This window comes from Oryctolagus cuniculus, chromosome X, assembly GCF_051225735.1.
Source record: "Oryctolagus cuniculus isolate XC-2025 breed Fujian yellow rabbit chromosome X, ASM5122573v1, whole genome shotgun sequence".
NCBI classification, from domain to species: Eukaryota; Metazoa; Chordata; class Mammalia; order Lagomorpha; family Leporidae; genus Oryctolagus; species Oryctolagus cuniculus.
This window is the reverse complement of record NC_142888.1, coordinates 71,983,821-72,006,468: the sequence shown is the minus strand read 5'-3', so window position 1 is coordinate 72,006,468 and position 22,648 is coordinate 71,983,821. Positions and strand designations below refer to the sequence as shown.

At 39.4% G+C, this 22,648-nt stretch overlaps 1 protein-coding gene across 38 annotated transcripts in view; it reads right to left on the bottom strand.

The window, feature by feature from the left end:
* ATRX (ATRX chromatin remodeler) overlaps window positions 1–22,648 on the bottom strand; it is a 201,839-nt gene that overhangs the window by 6,220 nt on the left and 172,971 nt on the right. For all 38 annotated transcript variants that reach the window (XR_011385580.2, XR_011385579.2, XR_016228266.1 and 35 more), the window contains 2 exons: window positions 1,099–1,248; window positions 148–273 (listed from right to left, as the gene is read on the bottom strand). Coding sequence is in view for 35 of the 38 variants with exons in the window: in XM_089324715.1 (XP_089180841.1) it covers window positions 148–273; window positions 1,099–1,248 (276 nt within the window). In the remaining 3 variants the exon portion in view is untranslated. The remainder of the gene's footprint in view (window positions 1–147; window positions 274–1,098; window positions 1,249–22,648) is intronic.

Below are 22,648 nucleotides of genomic sequence, written 5' to 3'. Positions count from 1 at the left end.
AAAAAAGGTTAACAAATAAAAAGAAAAATTTCTTGGTCTATTCAGAGGTAATCTTTTGGAGAATGTGATATTCCTAGGGAACCCTCAAACAAGGCACTTGAAAATGCCTTTAATTCATGCTAAAGTACTTTGTACTTCACAACTTACCTCCAGCTGTTGATTACTCATTGCTGATAGGGCTCCCAAATTGAAAGGAATATAAGGAGTCTGAGCGCTGAAAGTGACAGGGGGTAAATTGGTCCCAGTTGGTATGTTGAAACGCATGGTCAGTCCCTAAAAACAAAAAATTATGCACTTTTTGCATTGTGATTTCGAACTCGAAATTCTACATCATCTACTGATTTAGAAATGAATCCACATTCTCAGATCTAGGAAATTATTAACACTCTTCCACATACAAACAAAACATCCTTTCTATCCAAAACCAAGATCTTATTACACAGAAAGCTTTAACCCCTAAAGGTGTACTCTTTTTTTCTGATAATTCCCACAGAATGGGGCAATTCAGTGAATTCTGATGAGACTCCTACCATCACATTAATGTTAAAGAAGTTTGGTACAATGAGAGTTAATTTTAAAAGGATTCAGGTATTAGGATAAGGTTTCTCATGCCCAGGCACATTTTTGCTCAAGTGGGCTGGTTTTTAAAACAGACATGGAATTATTTTAAATAAAGCTGCTACTAAAGATTGACATTACTATCCAATAATAGAGTATTTTTGTGTTCTGACATTCAGCCAAAATTTAGACTTCATGAAACACATGCTAAAGCAACATTTACTCACACCTCCAAATTCTAAGCTCCTTTATGTTTGCTACCATATACTGAGGGTGTTGATGGGAGTTAAGTGATGCTAAATATGACTTCTCAATTCAGAAAGTGCTAAAGCAGAAATGGTGTTATTACTGTGTGTAAAATATTTTCTTCTCCTCTCTTACTTTACTACCAAAAGTACCTAAAACACATAATAGATATCATAACTGAAGACTGTTTCTGAGGACTCACTATATGATAACCTGTTGAAAATATGGCCCTTTTCTTCCTCACTGCTCTTTCAAATAATAAACATAAAACAAAAACAATAAAGCATGAATTACCTTCTTCTCAGCTTCATACTCCGCCCAAGCTGCTTTTCTTTCTTCTTCAGTCAACTCTTCTTCTTCTTTGTGGTCCAAAAGAGAATCATGTTCATGATATCCTACAATGTGTTCTTTATGTATCTGAAGAAGTTCTGCAAGTATAGTATCCTGTTTTGCAAGGTTGAAATAATAGAGAATTATTTTCATTCTTGATCCAACTGCCATAGTTCTGTAGTTAACTGTCAGACTAGAAAGTAAAAACTGACCGTTATATAAATTTCTGAAATTTATGGTAAATTACCTAGAAAACAAGCCATGAAACATTTAATATCATCCTCTTATGTAAAAATTTCATGTTTATGTAACATATTTTAGAAATTTTGAAACATTTTTAAAGATTACTACTTTTTAGCTTTCAAGGTCCTTCTTCTCCAACTCATAAAAACTTTTTCATATGCATTTTATTTTGTGCTTAGTTCTGAGTTGATCGATGCTAACATAAGTTTGCTTGAATTAGTGCTTATAATAAATGCTTGCATTAAAAGCATGGCTACTCCTATTTATACGTGTTTAGCAACTTTATTTCCACAATCATTTTAGCTACCAACCACTATACGAACAAAAAAATGAATATAAATCAATCTGAACACGTGTAGGCAAGTTTAACTGGAACATACAGTTCTTATATTGCAATTGTGGGAAGTTCAAATATAAACTATATAGTAAGAACCTGTAACTCAAATTTTAACTAATGAGAATTTTTCATCAATTTATTATCTATCATAGTGTATTTTTAAAAAAGAATCATGGTGTCTTGCATCAATTTTGAAGATTAAAAAGTTCAAAGTAAAAATTGGGATCACTTATGTCTACACTAAGAACATTAAGCTCCTGCTCTGTGTAATTCTAATTGTAGGAGTGAGACACAAAAATGAGGGAGCAATATATTATTTTTATTTATCCTCCCTGTGGGGGAGTTTACTTTTTTATTTGTTTGAAAGGCAAAGCATGAAGGGGAGGAGGAGGGAGAGATACCAATCTTCCAACCACTGGTTCATCCCAAATGACTCCAACAGCCAAGAAAGGGCTAGGCTGAAGTTAGGGTGGGTGGCAGGGGCCCAAGCACTTGCGCTTTCCCAGGTGCATTAGCAGGGAGCTGGATCAGAATCAAAGCAGCCGGAACTCTTAACTGGACCTCATGTGGGATGTCGGTGTCACAGGCTTAACCCACTGCACCACAGTGTTGGCCCCAACTGAGTGTGAATTTAATAAAGGAATATAATTACTAATTAAATGAAGGTATGGGAAGGCAAATAGCACATTAAATCCAAATTTAATCTACCTCTAGTAATGTTTAATGCATCCATATTATTGGCCTAAACAAAGCCCGCATTTGAAAATAATTGTATCTTTACGTACTGAACCATACCAGGAATATAGAGTCTAAAACATGGCAGAAATTAAAATTTCTATTCAACTCAAGAGGAAATGTGGGGAGCAACTGGGACTAGACTGTTACTCAAATTAAGACTTATTTTATGCATCTGCTCTCCCACAATATGGCGCTGGGAGAGGAGGAAACAGCTTCTACACAGCTGCCTCCAGTTCAACCAATAAACAGCAGGACCTGCTCCTGATTGCAGGAGAGCAGCGTACTCGGCGTGTGGGTAGCAGAGTTGAGATTGGTGGAAGAGGACTATAAAGGAGGAGAGAGACAACATGCACCAGGAACATCTAAGGGGAACATCTATCTGAAGGAACACCTGTGCAGCCCCCGAGAGAGCCGGCCGGCGGTGTGCCGCTCCCCCGCGGAAGTGGGGAAAGTGGCAGGGGGAACCGCCCTTCCACGGAGGTGCAAGGGACAGTAGCCAACCCGGGAAGAACCAGCAGCAAACGCGGGGAGGGCCGAGCAGACAAAAGAACAGCGCAGGGTCCTGTGTCGTTCCTCCACGAAGACGGGGAGCGACAGAGAGACATAATGGTGCCGTGACTTGGATATGAAGCCTAGGCAGGGTTTAGTGTCGTTCCTCCACGAAGAGGGGGAGCGACATAATGGTGCCGTGACTCGGATAGGAAACCTAGGAGGGAAGAAACGGGAAGAAGTGGGAAAATACCGGAGAGAGAGATTAGCAAAGAGCCTAGGGAAAAGCCGGACGGAAAAGGTGCCGGAAGAAGCTATCGAAAGCCTAGGCATAGACTCGGATATGGACTGTGGGAAAGAAGTTAGGATTGAAAGCTAGGAGTGAAAGTGAAAGCAAGAAGAAATTTAGACTCGGATACGGACTATGGCGGGGAAGCTAGGAGATTGAAAGCGAAAGTGAAACCTAGAAGAAACTTAGATACAGACTGTGAGGAAAAGCCAGGAGAAATGAGAGGGGAATATTGTTGGAAGAAAAGTTAGGAAACATACCGGGTAGAGAAAAATATGTTAGGGAGGATGAAGCCGCGGGGGCAGGCTGAGGCAGAGACGTAAGCCAGGTTGGAATTCTTCAAGTCAGCCTGGGGAACAAAAGGCGAAAAGCTAAAACCAGAGGTGGAGACGCGTAAGCTAGGTTGGAATCCGTCAGATTAGCCAGGGGAGCAAAAGACGGGAAGCCAAACTGAAGCGGAGACGTGAGCTAGGTTGAATTCGCCAGGTTAGCCCGGGGAACTTAGACTGAAAACCAAGAAGTGGAAACGTAAGCTAGGATGTGTGATTCGTGGAAGCCGCCGCGCGCAGAGAGCGCGCGCGGGGCACGAACGGGGAGAGCGCACGGGGTGCAAGTAGGAAGTGCGGGGTTGGCGCGAGGCCATGGGGCGGGCGCAAAGGGCGTGGAGACCACAGAGAGCACAAAGCCGGGAAGCTGAGCAGAGCCGGGAAGCCGCCGCAGGGCAAGGCGCCAAGAAGCAGCCTCGGGGTGGGCGCCGGGAAGCCGCGGGGATAAGAGAAACAGAAGTTTAGAAGTAAAATGAGAGAAACAGGAATGCTGGCAGATAGAAGTAAAATAGGAGAGATAGGAATGCCCGGAGATAGAGAAATAGAGAAAAATAAGGCCTCCCCACAACACGGCAATGAGAGAGCTTGGATTCGGTCTGCCTGATTAGTAAGACGATAAGCACCTGTGGGCGGCTGCAGGTCACCGAAGACAGGCACGTTATCAACACCAATAAGTCTCCCCACAAGACGGCAATGAGAGGGCTTGGATTCGGTTTGCCTGATTGCTAGGGCTTGTAAGCACCTGCAGGCAGTTCTAGCAGAGTAGAGCATGCGCTGCAGGGCACCAAACACAGGCACGCATCAGCGCCTAAAAACCTCCTCACAACATGACAGAGAGGACCTGGATTCGGTTTGCCTGATTGGTAGGGCTTGTAAGCACCTGTGGGCAACTCCAGCAAGCAGAGCAGAGTGTGCGCCGCGGGGCACCGAAGACAGGCATGTATCAACGCCAAAAATAAAAAGAAAGGGGGATCTGTGGGGAGCAACTGGGACTAGACTGTTACTCGAATTAAGACTTATTTTATGCATCTGCTCTCCCACAATATGGCCCCTGCACCCACATGGGAGACCCAGAAGCTCCTGGCTCCTCGGTGCAGCTCCGGCTGTTGTGGTCAATTGAGGAGTGAACCAGCAGTTGGAAGACCTCTGTCTCTCTCCATCTCTCGCTCTGCCTCTCCTTCTCTGTGTAACTCTGACTTGAATTAAACACAGATGGAATAGTCTGCAGTCACATGCATAACATCCAATTCTTTGGAAATACACAGCGAAAATTAAGTAGTGTTTATCAATTATAAATACTGTAATTCATACATTAATTACTTCTTTACACTAGGGGGGATTTTTTCCAAGAATATATGTATGTCCACACAAATTCTCTTTTTCTGTTGGGAAAAAATGCTTGAGATACCAAGGGGCTTTATCAAGTCAGTTCTGAGCATCCTATAATTTCAAAGTCAGAATTTATCATCTTGGAACTAGTAGAAACTGAGAACAAGAGGGGCAAAGTAGCTTTTTCCAAATACACAGCTAAGGAGTAGCTGGGACTAAAAACTAAATTTCCTGACTCCCATTAAAGGATTATTCTGTCACAACACAAAGAATGTCTGGTTTTTGGAGGCATGGTCATTCCATTTCCCAGATCTATTCTTAGATTATCTCCTGCAGGATTCTGAGGGAGGTGAAAAACTAAGTAGCTCCATTTTTTTTCACTTTCAGTGTATGCAGCTTTTCAAAACATGCATATGTTAATAAAAGAAAGTATAAAAATTGAAAAAAAGACAATTCAAGAGATAAAAGTTGAAAGGTCAGTTCATGCTTATGCTAAACCTTACATGCACTATTCTATGATTTCCATCTTCAGAAGTTACTCATTTCTAAAATCCTTGAATACCTTATCCTCAACAATTCCAGATTCAAGATCTATCCTACCAAGTCAAACATGATCACCATATCAAAGTCAGATATGGTGGAAGTCCATTTTCCACTCATACTATAACTTTCCTGTTGACTTGTGGTTCACTGAAATGCCAGTAAGTCGCAGAAAAAGTACATATGACTTTGGTTTTTATGATTAAAATGTTTTAAAACCTTTCCTTAAAACATGGCCTCCTTCGGGGGACAGTACTGTGGCGTAGCAGTGCTGGCATCCCATATGGGCGCTGGTTCAAGTCTTAGCTGCTCCACTCCCAATCCAGCTCTCTGCTATGGCCTGGGAAAGCAGTAGAAGATGGTCCAAGTTGTTGGACCCCTGCACCCACATGGGAAGACATGGAGGAAGCTTCTGGCCATTGTGGCCAACTGGGGAGTGGACCAGCAGACAGAAGACCTCTCTCGGGCCAGTGCCATGGCTCACTTGGTTTGTATCAGAAATCCTATATCTTTCTGGGGACATCAATTTACACCAAATACAAGTATTTTTAATGGCTTCATGGTATTTATATTCTATACACTGTATTATCTATTTAATATAATCATTTAATCTATTTGATCATTCCTTTAACACAATTTGACTTCCTTTTTTTAATTATTATCAAATCTATAATGACATGGTACAATTTTTTTTAAGATTTATTTATTTATTTGAAAGACAGATATAAGAGATGGGGCGGGGAGAGAAAGAGACATCTTACATCTGCTGGTTCACTCCCCAAATGGCCACAATGGCCAGAGATGGGCCAGGCAGAAGTCAGGAGCCAGAAGCTTCTTCCCAGTCTCCCACATGGGTTCTGGGGCCCAAGGAGTTGGGCGACACTCCACTGCTTTCCCAGGCATGTTAGCAGGCAGCTGGATTGGAAGTGGAGCAGCGGGGACTTGAAATAGCACCCATATGGGATGCTGGCACTACAGGTGGAGGCTTACCCTTCTAAGCCACAGTGTTGGCTCAAATGTGCCAATCTCAATGTACTTCAATCACTTGTTTATAAATAACGTTAATTCTCAAAGACTTAGGCAAGGATGCTTGCCATGATTTTCATTTTAAAAAAGAAAATACAAGTTAACTGATTTCTACAATTCAGCAGCAGAAGAGCAGACATATTTCTTCTCTCCAGACCATTGTTTAAGACACAAATAAGAGAATGATACAGGATTTCTGATACAAACTGTTTCTACATCTACTTTTAAATAAATTAGAGCATACTATTAACACAAGAAGCAATGATGAAATTAAGGGCAAAAAGTATTTGTTATAGGATTCTCAGATTATTTATTTGGGAAAAACAGCTTTTCAAAGTCCAGAGCAAGCTATAAAAGTTAATAAAGAAAATTTTCATCTCAATATACAGTATAATCTATGGAGAGGTTTTTGTTATTTCCCTTAAAGCATGCATTTATATTAGTTGCTATAGTAACACTATTATTGAAAACAATACTGGAACAGAATCTGTAATCTCTAGGCCAACAGTCATCAAAATGAGGTTTAAATTACATCCAAATGTGTACCTTTACTTTCCTTTGTCTAAATTTTATTTTTCCTTATATAAGTGAAAAAACTTACAAGTTGGGAAAAGCATGGTCTACATTCTAGCTAACAATCTAAATTAGTTTAAGCTTTTAAAATGCCTACTTCAATTAATAAAACAAAATTAATGACAAATTAAAGTTTAAGTTAATTTATTTAGAAGTTTAAAGTATTTGGCAAGCTGACAAAAATTCCCATCTAATTAATTCTGAAATTCAACCTTGAAAATAAAATTTTTAGAAAATAATCAAGGCTTTGCCTGGGGGTTAGGGAGGGGGTTTGCTACATTTCAAAAATATTTTGTTTGCCATCACTTTGAATTCAAGTTTTATAATATCTGGAAATAAAATGTCACTGGAATACTTAAGCCACATGGCCCACTCAAAAAGGTATGAAAGGCCTGGCGCTGTGGTATAGTGGGCTAACTCTCTGCTTGCAGCGCTGGAATCCCATATGGGCACTGGTTTGAGTCCCAGCTACTCCTCTTCCGATCCAGATCCCTGATATGGCCTGGGAAAGCAGTGGAAGATGGCCTAAGTGCTTGGGCCCCTACACTCATATAGGAGACCTGGAAGAAGCTCCTGGCTCCTGGCATCAGATCAGGCCAACTCTGGCCATTTGTAGTCATCTGGGGAGTGAACCAGTGGATAGAAAACCTCTCTAGCTCTCAAATAAATAAATAAAACCTTTTTTAAAAAAAAGGCATAAACATTTCTTTTATTACTTAAATGAGTCTACATACTTAGTAAAGAAATTTAATGTTCCCAATCAAAAAACTTCAATTTGAAGCCTATATTTTCTCAAACTACACTGTGGGAAAAATGCAATGTATCTGATAAACAACTAGACAGTTCACTGAATGAAGTTCACATGATGTCTCATATCAGATTTTTAGTTTAAGAGCATATAACCTTTGCCAAAGAGCATTCATAGAAATGGTGTAAGATAGTGACACTACAAAAAATGTCGCTTCCTTTTCAAAAGATCAATCAATCTAATAGGCAGAGTGACAGAGGGAGACCTTCCATCCATTGCTTCATTCCCAAAATGGCTGCAACAGCCAGATGTGGTCCTGGCAGAAGCAATGAACCAGGAACTCCATCCAAGTCTCCCACATGGCTGGCAGGGGCCTGAGTACTTGGGCCACCTGCTATTGCTTTCCCAGGCACATTAGCAGGAAGTTAGATCAGTGGTAAGCATCTGGGACTAGAACCAGCACTCCAATATGGGATGCCAGGGTCATAAGTGCCGGATTAACCCACTGTGCCCAGAACTTTCCTTTGATAAGAATGTTTTCTCTTTAGCTTATCATTTAAAGAAAACAGATATGGTATTTAGTATTTAACCTTTAAAATTGATTGTTCATCATTTATTATTTTTCACTTTATGTTTCGGTGTGGGAGCAAACTGTTGAAATCCTTACTTAAGGTATACTAAGCTGATCTTCTGTATATTAAGATAATCAAAAATGAATCTTGATGTGAATGGAAGGGGAGAGGGAATGGGAAAGGGGAGGGTTGTGGGTGGGAGGGACGGTATGGGGGGGGGGAGCCATTGTAACCCATGAGTCGTACTTTGGAAATTTATATTCATTAAATAAAAGATAAAAAAAAAACAATAAAATTGATTGTTCATTACAATCATTACACATGCCACTGGGCAGTAGAGAGCTGTTCTTATAGACTTTATGACTGTAGTGACTTTCTAGAAGTTGCAGGTTGTAGAGCCTGAACTGGAGTTTAATTCTCCTTCTACAACCATCTAGAGTTTCCATTATCTTTTTATTTCACAAACACTGTTAAAACATCTAACTTGGGGCCGGCACCATGGCGCAGTAGTTTAATCCTCTGCCTGCATCGTTTGCATCCCATACGAACGATGGTTCTAGTCCCGGCTGCTCCACTTCCAGTCCAGCTCTCTGCTGTGGCCTGGGAAAGCAGTGGAAGATGGCCCAAGTTCTTGGGCCCCTGCACCCATGAGGGAAACCAGGAAAAAGCGCCTGGCTCCTGGCTTCGGGTCGGCCCAGCTCCGGCCGTTGCAGCCATTTGTGGAGTGAACCAACGGAAGGAAGACCTTTCTCTCTGTCTCTCCCTCTCACTGTCTGTAACTCTAACTCTCAAATAAAATAAATAAAATCTTTAAAAAAAACTTTTAACTCAACTACAGATATGCTATAAAAAAAAAAACAAAAAGAACAGAAGACATACACAACCAGAATGAAAACAGCTATTTAACAGTTCATATTTCTTATACAAAAATTTAAAAGTTAAATGATAAAAATGATATGAACTAGGATATCATAGTTTTCATATTGATCAAGTATCTCTTGCAATTTATATTCCTTTATGGGTCAAAAATAATAAATCTGATGTGAAAAGCTTGATCATGGAAACACAAAATAATTAAAGAGACAAAAGTAAGGTAAATAGTACTCTGCAATGAAGGAAATATGTTCTGTCTGTTCTGTCTATTGTAGCAACTACTAGCCACATGTGGCTACTGAGCACTAGAAATGGATTACTGTGACCAAATGACTGAATGTGAAATCTAATTTTAATGTGAACTGTCTCCTTGTAGCTAGTGGCTCTTGTACTGGACAGAGCTGATCTAGAATCTTAAGTGGATTTACATCCCTAAACTGCTCTATATCCTTGAGCAAATAACCTCTCTGAACCTCAGCCTCCTGGTCTGTAAAATGGGCCTAATAAGTATCTACTTTATAGGAATATTATAAGGATTATTAAACATAATGTGCTTTGCACAGTATCTGATTTACCAATAACCTCTGCATTGTTAAATCAAGCACAGCCTGAATCAGAACTTAATTCTTAGACCCGATCCTATATCACTAGTGAGTAACATCTGACAGAAGTTACTCAGTCTTTTTATCAAAATACTTTATTTTCTGGGAGAACTGTACTGGTATTATTTACTGCTTTCTCTAATTTCCAACACCATTTCTAAAGGTGCTATAGCAGATCTTCATCTTAAAAGAAAAAAAAACACCAACAATTTATTTCTATACTGACAAGGATCTTACTCTTTAACAAAGTTTTTCTAATAAAAAACTGATGACATGTTTAAAAGGACAAATTATCTGATATCAGAATTGTCTGAGAAAAGCACATACATGGATGTCACAGTTATAAAAAGATCGATAAATTTTTATGCCCTGAGATTATATATGTATTCTTTAAAAATTTAGCTGATGCTGGCCGGCGCCGCGGCTCACTAGGCTAATCCTCCGCCTAGCGGCGCCGGCACACCGGGTTCTAGTCCCGGTTGGGGCACCGGATTCTGTCCCGGTTGCCCCTCTTCCAGGCCAGCCCTCTGCTGTGGCCCGGGAGTGCAGTGGAGGATGGCCCAGGTGCTTGGGCCCTGCACCCCATGGGAGACCAGGAAAAGCACCTGACTCCTGGCTCCTGCCATCGGATCAGCGCGGTGCGCCGGCCGCAGCGCGCCGGCCGCGGCGGCCATTGGAGGGTGAACCAACGGCAAAGGAAGACCTTTCTCTCTGTCTCTCTCTCTCACTGGCCACTCTGCCTGTCAAAAAAAAAAAAAAAAAAAAAAAAAAAAAAAAAAAAATTTAGCTGATGCTTGAAGGATACTTATTATTACCTAAAATAAAAAAACATGGTAAATCTGAACAATATATATTTGAAGATTACATAATGTCAGAACTGTTAAGAGACTTCAAAAGTACCTTAATTAGTTGCTCTCATTTTATCAGAGACTAAGCCACAGACAGTAAGTGATTTGTTAGTAGTTCTGCTTACATAAGGATAAAGGGCCTTGTTTGTTTTTTTCTTCTCTTTCTGATTGCTAACTCCTTTCCTTAATAGTTAGGTGATCCCTTACTACAAAGGGATAATACCACTTATAGCTCAAAGAGTTACTACAAGGATTAAATCAGGGGCCGGTGCTGTGGCACAGCAGGTTAATGCCCTGGCCTGAAGCGCCAGTTCGAGACCCGTACCCATTCTTCAAAACTCTGCTCTTGGGGCCAGCCCTGTGGTATAGGCTAAAGCCGCTGCCTGCAGTGCCGGCATAGCATAAGGGCGCCGGTTTGAGTCCCAGCTTCTCCACTTCCGATCCAGCTCTCTGCTATGGCCTGAGAAAGCAGTAGAAGATGAAGATGGCCCAAGTCCTTGGGCCCAGCACCTGCGTGGGAGACCTGGAAGAAGCTCCTGGCTCCTGGCTCCGGATCGGTACAGCTCCAGCCATTGCAGCCAATTGGGGAGTGAACCATCGGAGGGAAGACCTCTCTCTCTTTCTCTCTCTCTCTCCCTCTCTCTGCCTCTCCTCTGTGTAAATTTGACTTTCAAATAAATAAATAAATAAATAAATCTTTTTAAAAAGGATTAAATCAAGTGATGCATGTAAAAGTACACAGAAACACTCAGAATATATTATATATTATATGATTATATTATTCTTTTTTTAAATTATTCTTTTATCTTCATACTTTGCCTTATTCTGTTTTTTTACACATCTTCCACAAAACATGCTTGCCAAAAGTTTCTCTCATGAATCTAATCAAGCCTTTAGATCTAATTTCCAGTTTACAGATTATGTTAGAGATATCAAATCCAGAATGGAGGGAGAGGAGGTGACTGCACTAAATTAAAAGAGACATAACAACCAAAAGCATTGTATGTACTCTGAGTGCATCTTGATATGAAAAAAAGAGCTATGAAAGACATTTGAAGACAACTGGAGGAACTTCAATATAGATGTGCAATTAGATGATGTTAGGGAGTTAAAAGCTTGGCTGCCTGCCAACACTCTTTTAAGAACTCAATGTGGAATATCTAATTTTCATACCTCTATGAAGCACATACTATTATTGTCCCCATGTTACAGATGAAATTACTAACATGGTTAATCAACATGGGCTTCTAACACTTTCCTCCAAAACCAAATCTACTGAAACTAAAGAAGGGAAAAGAAAACATGAATTCCAGAAACACACAGATACACAGACATCCGTGGAGTGACGACTGGTATCGTATTGCCATCTGAAGTAGAATTATTTGAAACAAATGAAATAATGGAAGATAATACTGATATGAAATCCAAATAAATAATTATTTAAAGAGACAGTGCATATTATAGAGGAAAAAAACAAAGAGTTGAAATAAGTCAATGGGTAGCATAAATAGCAGGAAGGGTACAGAATAACTTATTGAGTTTAGAGACTAGATCGAGGCACTCTTCCAGAAGGCAGTAGCAAAGAATAAAGAAAGATTAATGCAAAACAAAGCTAAAAGATATGGAGGCTACATGTAAAAGAGCAGGCATCCAGATAATAACACTCTAAGAAGGAGAAAAAATTCACTGTCCAGCACTGCACACATTGATAACACTGGGCATCTTTCCATAAACTCATAGTATTGATCAGAAGAAAGTGTAAGTTATATCAAAATAGAGTGTCTAGAGTGCTGTGGAACAGCAGGTTAAGGGGACATTGCTGGTTCAAGTCCTGATTGCTCTACTTTTGATCCAGTTCCTTGATAATGTGCCTGGGAACGCAGCAGCAGATGGTGCTTATCACTTGGGCCCTGCCACTCATGTGGGAAACCCTGATGGAGTTCCAGGCTCTTGACTTCAGCCTGCCCCTGTGTAGGCTATTGCAGGCATTTGGGGAGTAAACCAGCGATTAGGAGCTGTGTGTGTGTGTATCCCTCTCTGTAATTCTGCCTTTTAAATAAAATAATTAAATAAAAACAAAAATTGAAATAAAAAAGTAAATACAAAAACTCAAGGTTCTACCTTTTTCAGAAAATGAACAGTATAACGCCAACATAAATAACAACTGCAGAAACAAAAACAGCAGCTAAGAGCTGAACACGTACAATGCGCTATGCAGTCTGCCTTTACAGGGATTATCCCCTCTGTGAAGCAGATACTATTATCTTCTTGAGGAAAGTGAGGCTTGCCTACAATTACATCCCAAAAAGAATGGTGAGTAGGTTACATGGGAGTGGGGCAAAAGCTTAGCTCAATTGCGCTTTTCACTTGGCTTCAATTATTTCAACAAACACTTTAACACAACTAAAACAATTTCTCTGGTGTTTGTTATGTTTTCTAGTGGTCTATTCTTGTTCAGATGAATAATTATCATTTTATAGCAGTAAATACAAATACAGAAACAATACTAGAATGTTTTCATTAAACAAAAAAAAATACTAAACTTGTGATAAAGAGGCAGAGAAGTAGGAGACAATGACATCAAACAAGCTTCAATTATGAGCACTGCTTCTTCAAGGTATATGTCAACAAAAACAGGGTTCATGTGTCACCATGTGGTTTACTTGCTAGAGGTTACTAATACTTGCCCTATAATTAAATGGACTCTTTGAACCTTCATCCTCCAAAGTAAATCTATGCAAATTCAAAAAAAGTCCCTGAAAGAGGTTGATTAGCTATTTCATACTTCACATCAAATTATTTTGATAGAGCATATTTCATTCTAGTGTTAAAAATGACTAAGGTGGCCGGAGCCGCAGCTCAATAGGCTAATCCTTCGCCTATGGCACCAGCACATGGGGTTCTAGTCCCGGTTGGGGCACTGGATTCTGTCCCAGTTGCCCCTCTTCCAGTCCAGCTCTCTGCCGTGGCCCGGGAGTGCAGTGGAGGATGGCCCAAGTGCTTGGGCCCTGCACCCCATGGGAGACCAGGAGAAGCACCTGGCTCCTGCCTTCGGATCAGAGCGGTACGTGGGTCGCAGCGTGCCGGACGCAGCGGCCATTGGGGGTGGGGGGGTGAACCAATGGAAAAGGAAGACCTTTCTCTTTGTCTCTCTCTCTCACTGTCCACTCTGCCTGTCCAAAAAAAAAAAAAAATTACTAAGGTAAAACCTTATTATTACCATTTGCTGGCTAATAAAACTACACAATAACATCTCTGTTCAGTAAACTATGCTTTGAGGTATTCTAGCTTGAATAAAGGACTAAAGACAAGGGGAGAAAATTGTACACAAAATCAGGGTGGAGAAAGAAAACTTAAAGCCTCACTTAGGGTACTTTAGTTTAAATCTCCATTTTCCCCCTATAATTACCAACAAGCAGTCCACATTTAAAAACTCTTAAGTAATACAGTGCTGGAAAAGGGAAATGCAAAAAACTTTCTAAGCCAGTTTCACTGGCTTTTGTTTTTAAGATAAAGGGTACAGAGCTCAGGCTGTGTACACTGTACTTAAAAGGAACAAAACACCCACTTAAGCATAATATGAAACATGACCTTGACCAAGATTTTCATCTCTGCTATCTGTGTAATTTATAAGTTTATTACCAGAAGAGGTACTTTCCCTAAGCTAATTTACATAAATGTTAACAGAGGTTAGATATTACTTTTAAGCATTAAAAAAACAGAATCAGTCAATAAATCTATTATCACTAGAAATTTGTGTTAAACTAGAAAAGCTTGCATCATACCGAAATTTCAAAGTGGCCAAGGAACATTATGCAGAATAACTAGAGATGCACAGACACTTGGTAGACATGACCCAGGAGACCATGAAATTAGTTCTTAAAAAATGAGTTCATAGGACTAAAGGACCATTACACTTCAAAAAAGGTAAAATCAGCAACAATAGTATGAATCCAATGAAGAGATTTAACCAGTCTTCAATTTTACTACTTGCAAAGTCTAATACTAATATCATTTTTCAATACATGAATTATCAAGGAACAATAAAAACCCCCTTAGATATCACCAGAAAGAATGATTTAAAAAGGCAAGATGAAAGTGGCTAGCACTGCATTTTCCAATATGGTTTATAAAGAAACAAAGAATATTGTTTTTGCCTTTAAAGAACTGCAAAGACAAAGACAAGGAAAATAGTAAAGTAACTAATAAAGGTACTTCAAAAAGTTCATGGAAAAATGTAATTAAAAGGTAAATTTATTTTCTTGTAAGAAATTTTTAAATCCACACATGAGGGGTCTGCACAATATTCATAGAAAATGGGTATTATGAAAAAAGTATGCATGAATTTAAAAACTATTTGCAACAAAATATACTTTTTAAAAAGTTTTTATCTATTTTTATCTGAAAGGCAAAAAAAAAATTGAGACAGAGATGCTCTATCCATTGGTTCACTCTCAAATACCCGCAAACAGCCAGGAGCCTAGAACTCAATCCAGACCTCCAACATGGGTGGCAAAGAGCCAAGTACTTGAGGCATCACCTGCTGCTTCCCAGGGTGCACATTAATAGGAAGCTGGAATTGAAAATAGGGCTGGGACTTGAACCCAGGCACTCTGAGATGAGATGTGCATGTCCAAGAGGCATCTTAACCACTGCACCAAATGTCTGCCATTTTTCCATGAAAAATATTTTCATTTATTTTCATTTTATTGGAAGAGAAGGGGAGAGGAGAGACACAAAGGCACACACAGAGTTACAGAGAGGCAGAGGCAGAGAGAAAGAGAGAATCTTCCATCTGTTGGTTCACTGCCGAAATGTCCGCAACAGCTAGGAACCCAGAGAACAATTCAAGTCTCCCATGTGGGTGGCAGGAATCCCAATACTTGAACCATCACCTGCTGCCTCCCCAGCTTGTCTTATCAGCAGAACACTGGAATCAAAAGTAGAGCTGGGACATGAACCTACACACTGATAATGGGATGTGGCATCATAACTGCTGCACCAAACACCTGTCCCTTTCCATGAATTTTTTAAAGTATTTGTGTACAAAAATCCCATATCAAATAAGTTGAAAATAAATGCTTTCAGAGTTATCAAAGGATAAAGAAAAATTGAAGGCCTTATGCAAATTTATCATTATTTACATAACAGCAATGTAGACATGCAACAATGTATTATTTTCAATAGTCTCTCAAAAATTATGGATAAGAAGGCTTCTGTAATTGTGCTATAATAACAGAAGCCAACTTTGTAATATCTTTAATAAACACAGCTTCAAATACCAAGAAATCCCTCACTATGAATATAAAAAAACCTACTTGTACCCATTTTAGAGGATTGATTTTCAGATTCTATTATAGTAGTGGCAAAGCTAAATGAAATTCTAAATGTAAGCCTAGTAAATGAACATTTTATTTAGTACCTACAGTGTGCCAAAGCTATCACCTTATTTTTGGCCTGCATTCTCTCTCTTATCTGGGTCATTTCTATAGCATTCTATCAGATATCTTAATATTCATATTCTTTTCTCGAATCCATCCTTGACATTTAAACAAAAAATGAATTTTCTAATGTTAGTCTTTTGATTAAAAGTTAAACAGCCTTTAAAACAAAGTACAAATTCTCTAACTTCCATGATTTTATTCCCATTACCCTTGTAGTATTTTCTCTGAGCTCTTCCCATGCCAACCCTTACTCTACCACATCTCCTATTATTACTAATTTTCAACTTCTTGAGGTTCTTCAAATTTGTCATTCTCTTTTATTCATGTGTTTCTTTTTGTGCTTCCAGCAATGCAGTTACCGATTTCTATTTTCTTTTTTTTTTTAAGATTTTATTTAGTTTTATTTGATAGGTAGAGTTACAGACAGTGAGAGAGACAGACAGAGCGAAAGGCCTTCCTTCCGTTGGTTCACTCCCCAAATGGCTGCAACAGCCGGAGCTGTGCCAATCCAAAGCCAGGAGCCAGGAGCTTCTTCCTGGTCTCCCACACAGGTGCAGGGGCCCCAGCCCTTGGGCCATCTTCTACTGCTTTCCCAGGCCACAGCAGAGAGCTGGACTGGAAGAAGAGTAGCTGGAACTAGAACCAGCACCCATATGGAATGTTGGCGCCGCAGGCACAGGATTAACCTACTGCGCCATGGTGCCAGCACAACCTATTTCTATTTTCAACATCTGTTGAAGTCCTTCTAATATCAAGTCCCCATACCCAACTTTTCCAAGAAAGAAATGAATATTCCTTCTTTAGTGTCTGTACTCATTTCTATTTCAACATTTATTATACTTACTTGCTTAAGGTAAGTACATTAGAATGTAGGCTTTTAAAACATTTTTTTAAAGATTTATTTATTTGAAAGGCAGAGTCACAGAGGCAGAAGGGGAGGAGGAGAGTGAGGGGGAGGGGGAGGAGGAGGAGGAAGAGAGAGAGAGAGAGAAAGAGAAATTAAGTCTTCCGTCTACTGGCTCACTTCCCAAATGGACCGATCCAAAAGCCAGGAACCTGGAACTTCTTCTAGGTCTCCCATACAGGTGCAGAGGCCTAAGGTCTTGGGCCATCTTCTACTGTTTTTCCAGGCCACAGCAGAGAGCTGGATGAGAAGTGGAACAGCCAGGATTCGAACCTGGACTCACCCATATGGGATTCCGGCACTGCAGGCAGTGGCTTTACCCACTACATCACAGCGCCAGCCGTACCACAGGCTTCTTAAAAGCAAGATGCCAGGCTTATTCCTCAATGTATTCATCCCTAGAGATCACTGAAATAATTGGCACATCATAAGCAGCCGCAAAAGTTTTTAATCAATGAATGAATAGCCTTCATTTAGATTAAAACTTTTCACCACCCAACTCTTTCAAAATTATAGACTACCATCAGTTACTGAATTGTAAAATTTGGTTTCTTGAAAAGTTTGATTGACCTCCACAGTCATTACCCTATTATAGATCCTAATCCTGGATTTTATCATCAGGCAAATTCTCCAGAAGCCCAATTTTAACATTCAACAGTCCCAGTCAAGAATTTAGAGTAATACAATTTTAAACCAAAATGCCTCCATTTGCTTTCTAGTGGTCTCCATAGCTGGCCCACCCTACTCATCCAACTTCAATTCATGATCAGGCCAATTTCTTCATCATCCTTTAAACCTGGTATATAACTTCGTACCTCTGTCTCTGCCCAAACCATTCAATCCCTCATGCACACTGCATTCTTCCCTTAATCCAGTTAAATACTAACCCTATCTTTTCTAGGCTAAGCTGAATTTTTTCCCATCAAAATTGTTACCTGAATATTAGATCCTCCCTTTTCTATCACAGTAAACATACTCAGCAGTCACACCAGCACTTCATTCCTTTGTTTTCAAGAATGTTACTTTTATCTTCCCAACTGACTACCAGTTCCTTCAGGTAAATCACATTTATATATTATCTTACTTTTAAATCCCTGACAGTCTTTAGTTACTATGATAATCAGAAAGGCAGCTTGGAAAAGTACAGTATTTTTGAAATTTTTTAAAGCAGTCACATCCTCTCTTTAAATTAAATCTTATGTTTATGCCAAACATATGAAATAGATAAAAAGAAGACTCTGATTGAAATGGGATGAAGGGTTTGAAGTGCTACTTGTCTAGATTTCCTGTACCTCACTTAGCTACACAACAGCAGTCACTGATGCACCTCTTTGAAGATCTCCTGGGACTCCTTGGAACACAATCTGAAAACTACTGTGTTCAAATTCTAGCTCTAACACTTACTGGTCATGTACCCCTGGATAATGACAAAGCCACAGTTTCCCTGAGATAATGAATATATGTGAAACAAGCCTTTGTATACCTTAAAACTATCTATGTATTTAAGAAACTAAAGCTTCACAAGTCATGAGCTAAACTGACAATATGACACAATCTTACCAGCTTTACCACATTACTGATTGTGAAAGCATTCTACAATATTAAATCCATACTCAATGAAAATAAAATAAAGCATCCTAAATGTTAATTCTTGGACTCCTAGGTCCTCTGCTTAATTTCTTATACTTGGAAATACATTTCTAATCTTCATTGTGGAGCAGGAGTAGGCACTAAGTGTAAGGCTTATGAGTACACACATCTGTGTTGGACAGATCTGATTTGAAGGCCAGCTTCACCACAAATTAAGAGTGCAAATTTGCTTACATTATGTAATTTTTCTGAGCCTGAATCTCCTCATCTTGAAAATGAGTACAGTCAACTTTTCAATTGCTGCTGAATTGAGGGAGATAATCTGAACAAACTGTTTAGCCCAGAGTATGAAAACCTATAAGAAATCAGTAAGTTAGCTAATATTTTCCTTTTTTGAAGAACTTTGGGAGAGCCGAAGTACTCTGTGAAATAAAGCATTCAGTATTTCTTTTCGTTCTTGCTCTAGGGAAGGGGTTAAAACGCCAAAAGCAACATAAAATAAGTAAAGTTTACAAATAAAAAAGCTCCAATTACAACTCAGAGATCCAATTACAAAACAGATTTTTTTTACAGACATCCCATAATAATTAAATAACATTTCTTTCCTACTGGAATATTTAATCTTTAAAGTACAATGTCTTGTTCTTAGTATATCCTCACAGTACACATCTCAAAGTCAGCGAGTAATAAATATTTATTAAATTAGATGTCATGTAATCATAAGTTCACAATATAATAAATTTAAAGCAAGTTCCCATTTCTAATTGGAATATTTCTATGAGAAATATTGCTAATTATAGGACATTTTGATAAAAGTCAAAGCTTAAAGTTAAATATAATTTTAGGAAACATTCTAAAAAATCATTCTCAAGTTGAAAAGGGAGACTTATTTTAAAAATTATAAAACATGTACAAATCCTTAAAAGAATACTTGTCATATAAAATTCAGTAACTGATAAAAAAAAGTGTTGGGGATACAAGAGTTAAACAAAACAGCCAATCAAACACTATGCAGTGTTTCTTTAAAGGCAGTACATATATATGCCAGTATGGAAGTATTTTTCAATATATATCTAGTTGAAAAAAACAAGCTGCAGAAGAGAAAGTACAGTATGACTCAACTTGTGCTTATATACATTAAAAAGAAGGCAAATCTGTGAACAGGAAATTTTTCAAAGATTATTCAAGAATCTTAATATTCTTTTTTTTTTTTGACAGGAAGAGTGGACAGTGAGAGAGAGAGAGTCAGAGAGAAAGGTCTTCCTTTTGCCATTGGTTCACCCTCCAATGGCCACCGCGGCCGGCGTGCTGCGGCCGGCGCACCACGCTGATCCGATGGCAGGAGCCAGGAGCCAGGTGCTTTTCCTGGTCTCCCATGGGGTGCAGGGCCCAAGCACCTGGGCCATCCTTCACTGTACTCCCTGGCCACAGCAGAGGGCTGGCCTGGAAGAGGGGCAACCGGGACAGAATCCGGCACCCCGACCGGGACTAGAACCCGGTGTGCCGGCGCCGCTAGGTGGAGGATTAGCCTAGTGAGCTGCGGCACCGGCCAAGAATCTTAATATTCTAAAATCATATAATTTAAGAAACAAATCAATATCAACTTAAAAACAATATTGGCATTTATATACAAGCGACACTTCAAAATATTTTCAAAATGCTTAATGTAAATGTTTATCAACATGTATACTAAAAAAATTTACAAGAGAAATCATTGGCTTATACTATTAGAAGATTTATTCTTTTTGCTTTTTCTTTAATTAAATGTATCCAACCATACGAAGAACTAAAATATATTTGAGTATTTTACAAGTGACAAAAGTTACTTTGGTAGAGTGACACCCATAGCCTCCTAGCTGCTTTCTCAACTCTCTTAACAGTAGCACTGAACATAAAGGGTTTAATTTTGAAACAAAGACAAAACAATGCCCAACATGATACCTCCCTGCGAAATGGGCTTTTAAACTGAAATTTTTATTGAGATCACAAAACATAAATATTTTCTTCTTAGGTTCAGAAGAGTCAAAAGGATACGTAACATCATATTACATTTTATAAAAGTCTTTATTTATTTTAAGAGGTAGAGTTACAGACAGGGAAAGGCAGAGAGAGAGAAAGGTCTTTGATCCGCTGATTCACTTCCCAAATGGCTGCAACAGCTGGAGCTGAGCCAATCCCAAACCAGGAACCAGGAGCTTCTTCAGAGTCTCCCATGTGAGTGTAGGGGCCCAAGGACTTGGGCCATCTTCTACTGCTTTCCCAGGCCATAGCAGAGAGCTGGATTGGAAGTGGAGCAGCCGAGACACGAACTGGCGGCCATATGGGATGCCGGCACTGCAGGCAGAGGCTTGGCCTACTATGCCACAGCGCTGGTCTCTTCATCATATTACAATTTTAAAATAAATACAACTATCATTTTAGCCTAGAAGTATCTTTACTTGCTATATGAGTACAAATAACATTTTCTTATATAAGAATAAGGGAACAAGCATAGTACTGGCTCTGACATTTACTAGCTGAAAACAGTGGGCCAGTCATTTAATGTCCCTGACCCTAAATTTTCCTGTCTATAAAACAAGAGGGTAGATAACCTCACAGGAGAGTATAATAGTGGTTACCAGACGCTGGGGAGTGTAGTGTTGAGAGAAGGAAGGATGAGGAAAGATTATTTAATGGGTACTGAGTTACAGCTAGATAGTAATAGTTCTAGCGTTCTACTGCACAGTAGGGTGACTACAGATAATTATAATGTACTGAATATTTCTTCAAAAAACCCTAGGAGAAAGGATTTTCAATGTTTACACCATAAACAAATGATAAATGTTTGAGGAGATAGGTATGTTTCCCATGATTGGACATTAAACAATATATACATGTATAGAATTATCACACAGTACCAAAAATATGCACAACTTCTGGGGAGGGGGGCAGGCTGGCGCTGTGGCACAAAGCCTCTGCCTGTGGCGCCGGAATCCCATATGGGCACCAGTTCGTGTCCTGGCAGCTGCTCTTCCAATCCTGGTCTCTGCTATGGCCTGGAAAAGCAGTGGAAGATGGTCCCAAGTCATTGGCCCCTGCACTCTCCTGGGAGACACAGAAGAAACTCCTGGCTCCTGACTGGGGATCAGCCCAGCTCCAACCACTGCAAGCCATTTGGGGAGTCAACCATCGGATGGAAGACCTTTCTCTCTGTCTTTCCCTCTCTCTGTAAGTCTACCTCTCAAATAAATAAAATCTTTTAAAAAATTTTTAAAATAGGGCAGGGCTTGTAGCATAGCAGGTCTGCAACACATGCATCCCATATGAGCATTGATTTGTAAATTGCTCCATTTGGGATCCAGCTCTCTGCTAATGCACCTGGGAAAGCAGAAGAAGCACAGAAGCAGAGGAAGACAGCACAGGCAATTGGGTACTGCACCCATGTGCAACACTCAGATGAAGCTCTTGCCTCCAAGCTTTGGTCTGACCCAACCCTGGGTGTTCGTGGCCATTTGGGGAGTGAACCAGCAGATGGAAGATCTATCTCTCTCTGCCTCTCTGTAACACTGCCTTTCAAATAAATAAATCTTCAAAAAAATTAAATATTAAAGAATGCCAACAATCTATTCCAACTAATATAGATCTAAATAAAAACATAACAAAAAACAGAATTTAAAAAAACCAAAAGGGCTTCACTAAATTACCACTAAATGTCCTTTTCCAAGTGTGAAAATCTTACCTGCTTTATAACAGTGAAAAATATCAAAATAAAGACATTGTTTCACTGAATTTTTTAAAAAATAAACCAATGCATGATTATTTGCCTCTAACAGGCAATATGATACAGTAGAATTAGCATAGATTTATAGTAAGGAAATCTGAGGTACAGTGCTGATGCAACAAATTACTAGCTGTTATCTTGAGTAAGTCATCTAATTTGAGTCTGTGTGTTCCCATCTGTAAGACATGAATAATGACTTTATGTCCCTTGTCAATCTGAAAAGTGATTTCATCCATCAACTAAGGTAACATATGTAGAAACACTACAGAAAGTTTTAAGTATT